The following is a 4,883-nucleotide window of genomic DNA, read 5'->3' on the forward strand; positions in this document are numbered from 1 at the left end:
TGTTAGGTTGACCTGCTGAAGGTTTAGGTCGACCTAAAGTCAGTTATGTTGACCTGTTGAAGGTTTAGGTCGACCTAAAGTCAGTTGTTTCTAGTTAGGTCGACCTGTTGAAGGTTTAGGTCGACCTAAAGTCAGTTGAAATGCATTTTTGTGACTTTTCTTCAGTTTAGGTCGACCCAGGAGTGTGGGTAGGTCGACCTAACAGTGACATGTGTAAATCCCTTCAGTTTAGGTCGACCTGGGAGTGTGGGTAGGTCGACCTAACAGTGACCTTGTCAGTTTTGCTGAGTTTGCTCTGGTTTTGAGTCGACCTAGGGCTTTGCTTGGTCGACCTAACAGATGCAATACCATTTTCTGAGTGATTTGAGCTTCATAATCTTCCATTGTCTTGAGTCATTCATTTATGCTTTTGTATTTGGTTGCTTGTGATGTTTGCCATGAATCAAAAACTCATTTGTGAGTGTATGCTTGTTCTTACAAATTCTTATCTTCCCAACTCAAAAAGTTGGGTAAGGTTACCTCCTTTGTAAAATGCTTTGAAAACAACAAATATTTATAGTATTTTAATAAATAATTAAATGTGTTAAATGAGATGGAATCATGTGATTGGTTGGAGGTACACTACCCAACTTTTTGTGATGTGTAGAGAAGTTGTCCCCCTTGTCTATACATATTATATAAATATTACTTATGATTAGGTATTATATACTAGTGATGTATTTGTGTATTTTATAATAGATAATATATCCTAGTGAGGTATGTGTTGTATTTTAGAAGCTAGTGGGGCATGTTCCCCAATGTATTATTAATAGAATAGTCTCTGCCTAAAAGAATTCGTTTATTTATAGACTATTAAACTAACTTAGGCTACAAGCTAACTTAAGCAATTAGACTAAATAAATTGGCTCAATTCAACATGCTAATAAACCTAGCATTAACAATATCTGCATGCTATAATATAATTCGACAACAACATACACGACTTCTACATCATTATGTGAACAGACTTCAACAACATGCTCAATCTCTTTCGAATTAAGAAATTATCTCTTTCGAAATACTAGAGTTTGATCCAAAATGTCACAATACTCAAACAATAAAGTGTGGTCTATATTTCATTCATCTCAATTTCATTGTGTTTCGCTCTTCATCGGTCACTATGATTTGGTAAAATTGGTATTTAAGGTAAAATACCTTTTCTGGTCTCGTATGTTAACCTCAGGGTTCATTTTAGTCCCTTAACTTCAAAAAGTTTCATATTTATCCCTTAACTCTTTAAAACGTATCATGTTGGTCATTTTCGTATAATTAACGGCGGAAAAAGTCAAAAATTGATCGCTAAATCACTCACTTATATGATAAAAATGACTTAAATTGTATTGATTTGATAGTTTATGTACATAGTTGATTTATATTTGAACTAATCTTTGAAATTTGCATGTAATATTTAATTTAGTTCTTATGTCATTAATATTGAATGAAGGAATAAAAATTAAATATTCTACACATTACAAAGACTAAATCCAATATTAAACATCCAAGAGCACTTGGATTAGATGATAAGGATCTCTTCCGATTTAAATAGATGAATTGGGTCCGAATTCAGTTATAGAAATGCAATAATTTTAACACTCTTGATGCAGAGTTTTATCGCTTATTTTGATCATCTCTGACTCAATGGATTAGTCTATATAATTGCACGTAGAGGATATCGATTCTTAGTGACGAGCTTTGGCGCCTAAATTCTTACCGACAAAAGAAATTATAGTCTCTGCAGTTACGCTCAGAGAAATTATAGTCAACTACAACAGTTTTGTTTCCAACAACACTATATGTCTAAGATATTTATTCCATCCACCACTCCACATAAAAAGATTATGTTATGAAGTGGTTGACTCGTCTCTAAAATTTTGTCTCATCCCCACACTTCTAATGAATGTGGGCTTAGAGGTTGGATAACAATTTCATAATAAACAAGATTGAATTCTTTCCATTTAAAATCACCACATCAAACACTTAATTTATATATTATACAGTTTTATGGTCGAATTCTAAACATGATCAAGTGTGTAAGTTCATATTGCTCTATCAATTTTGGGGCATCATATAGAAAAAGAAATGAAAAATATGTGGGTAGAATGTGTGAGTGGGTCCTATACATGCATAAATTCAACTTTGTCGCAAAATTAAAGCAATCTTAACTCAAACATCATATGTCAAATAATTATCATCAATTAAGATAGGGGCTTTTATCACTCATATACGTGAAAAATTCAATTACACAACCTGATAAAAAAGGCGTGGATAACAAAGAGTATGACAATCAAATAAATCTATGGTAATGAGGAGACTTCATACAACGAACTTGCACAATGATCATTAGTCATGCGAAATTTATTCCAAAAACTATAGTAGAAATACATACGCTAGAAACTCATACTACAAATTGATAATTTAGATTGATGGAACTAATCTATAATATAAAAAAAAATTAGATGTTCTGGAAATCTCTCATATGTCCTTTCTTTTTATTCTGCCACCTCGTCAAATTGAGGGTAATTTGTGTCCAAAATTTATTTTTTCCAACCAATGATGTCACTTTGTTTAAAAAATTAAAAAATTCATATTTAATTCTTCTTATTTTAAAAATTATAAAATTTAGTAAATAAATATTTAACAGTATTCTAAACATGTATGAAAAAAATTATTCAAAAATTTAAAAATTCAAGGGTAATTAAACAATTTTAAAAATTTTAAAAAATAACATGGATTAAAACCGCATGTATAAAAATTTTGTAAGGATTAAAATACATCATTTCTTTAATAGGTACTCAAAATAAAATTTGAAATATTTATAATTACTAAAACATATTTAACCTTTAAAGTAAAAATGAGAATGACTCTCTGATTACCATATTTAGCAGTATTTTGAACCATATCCATCAATGAGTAGTAAATATTAAGATAGACAAACTTTGTGGGTAGAATGTGTGAGTGGGTCCTATACATGCATAAATTAAACTTTGTCACAAAATCAAAGCAACCTTAACTCAAACATCATATGTCAAACTAGTAACAAATCTGTGCGTTTGCACGGGTTCTGGTGCGGAACGCGCATTTGTTTCAGATGTATATTTTTAATAGAAAAATGTCTGATACCCGTGAAAAAATAATAATTAAATGTATAGAAAAATGTCTGGTACCCGTGAAAAAATAATAATTAAATGTATAGAAAAATGTCTGGTACCCGTGAAAAAAATAATAATTAAATGTATAGAAAAATGTCTGGTACCCGTGAAAAAATAATAATTAAAAGTATAGAAAAATGTCTGGTACTCGTGAAAAAATAATAATTGAATGTATAGAAAAATATCTGGTACCGGTGAAAAAAAACTATTTTAATCAATAACTTCATGTTCCCATTAATGTTCAATATTTTGTTCAATAATTTGACAATCCCATTAGTATTCAATATTTTGAACAGTCACATCACTGTTATAATTATTTTAATTTGGTGTTATAAAAAATAAAAATTATTATCTTAGTAAAATACTATTTTCAACATCGAAATTTGAAATTTAATAAAACAATTATGTAATATTTGTATGTGGGAGTCATTTAATTGTTCAACTGTGCAGAAAACACTTTTTTTTTGAAAGAAGTGATATATTATTAACAACTCACAAATCAAATAATACAAAAACAAGCCCAAAACAGGCCCATACCTAATTATAGTAATAGTTGGGCCGTATAATCTCTAAGTTTCCTATAGGCTCAACTCTTGTAAACTATGGCATCTATAATGATATTTACATGGTCTATACTATTTGAATGATTAAAAATGACATTATTCCTCCTATTCCATAACACATAAAGAGTTTCAGCAAACGCCATTTTAAGGAGCTGTGCTTTGCTGCCCTTCCTCGATGTTTCATGCATTATCCACTGTAATTCTTCATGCCAAGGCAGGGGACGATGATCATAACTCAGCCACTGCAGAACTTGTTTCCAAATATCATAGTTGGAGGGACATTCAGAGAAGAGGTGAGCTCGACTCTCTTCACAGTTCCTGCACAGGTCACATTTGGCATCAGTTAGCAAATTAAATCTAACCAATCTATCCTTAGTAGCTTGTTTTCCATGACATATAAGCCAAGCAATGAATTGAGCACGAGGCCTAGCTTTGTTCTTATAGAACAGATATCTCCAGTCCACAGTATCTATCCTTTTATTAAGCACATTGTACAACATTGTCATATTAAATCTGTTGGATGCAAGCAACCGATTCCACTCCACCTGCATTTGCAGAACAATACCTCTCATCTCCATTATCCTTTTGAAGATCCATGAACAACTTGTAGATACTTGCACAGTCATAATATCGTCCCCTTTCAAATAATACATGTGAATCCACTTAACCCACAAGTTGTCAGATTTCTTACATAGATTTCAAAGGCACTTCATTATAGTGATCACATTCCAAGTAGCAAGGTTGATAATCCCCTGCCCTCCTTGAATTTTAGGCCTGCAAACTATATTCCAGGCTACAAGACTTTTCCTGCTAGCATCAACCTTACCAGTCCACACAAAGGTCCTACAAAGAGAATCAATTTTTGCAATCACAGATTTGGGGAGGGGCAGGCACTGCATCCAATACTGAGTGATTGCAAGAATCACACTCTTAACAAGCATGACTCTACCTGAGTAACTCAATAATTTAACTGTCCAGTGCTTTAGTCTTTGCAGAATTTTATCAATCAAGGGCAGATAATGACTAACACTCAGTCTTCTACTAACAATAGGCACACCTAGGTACTTCATAGGCAATTGCCCCTCATTAAAACCTGTGGCATGGCTTAGCATCACCTTAGTATCTCTATCCA

The 4,883-nt window shown here is 32.1% G+C and overlaps 1 protein-coding gene across 1 annotated transcript; it reads right to left on the bottom strand.

The window, feature by feature from the left end:
• Positions 1–3,774: 3,774 nt before the first annotated feature.
• Positions 3,775–4,329, bottom strand: LOC131631313 (uncharacterized). The gene has a single exon (XM_058902108.1). It carries the CDS (start codon positions 4,327–4,329, stop codon positions 3,775–3,777), a length of 555 nt encoding a protein of 184 aa, XP_058758091.1.
• Positions 4,330–4,883: the final 554 nt, after the last annotated feature.

Source organism: Vicia villosa, unplaced genomic scaffold (genome assembly GCF_029867415.1).
Source record: "Vicia villosa cultivar HV-30 ecotype Madison, WI unplaced genomic scaffold, Vvil1.0 ctg.000809F_1_1_3, whole genome shotgun sequence".
NCBI lineage: Eukaryota > Viridiplantae > Streptophyta > Magnoliopsida > Fabales > Fabaceae > Vicia > Vicia villosa.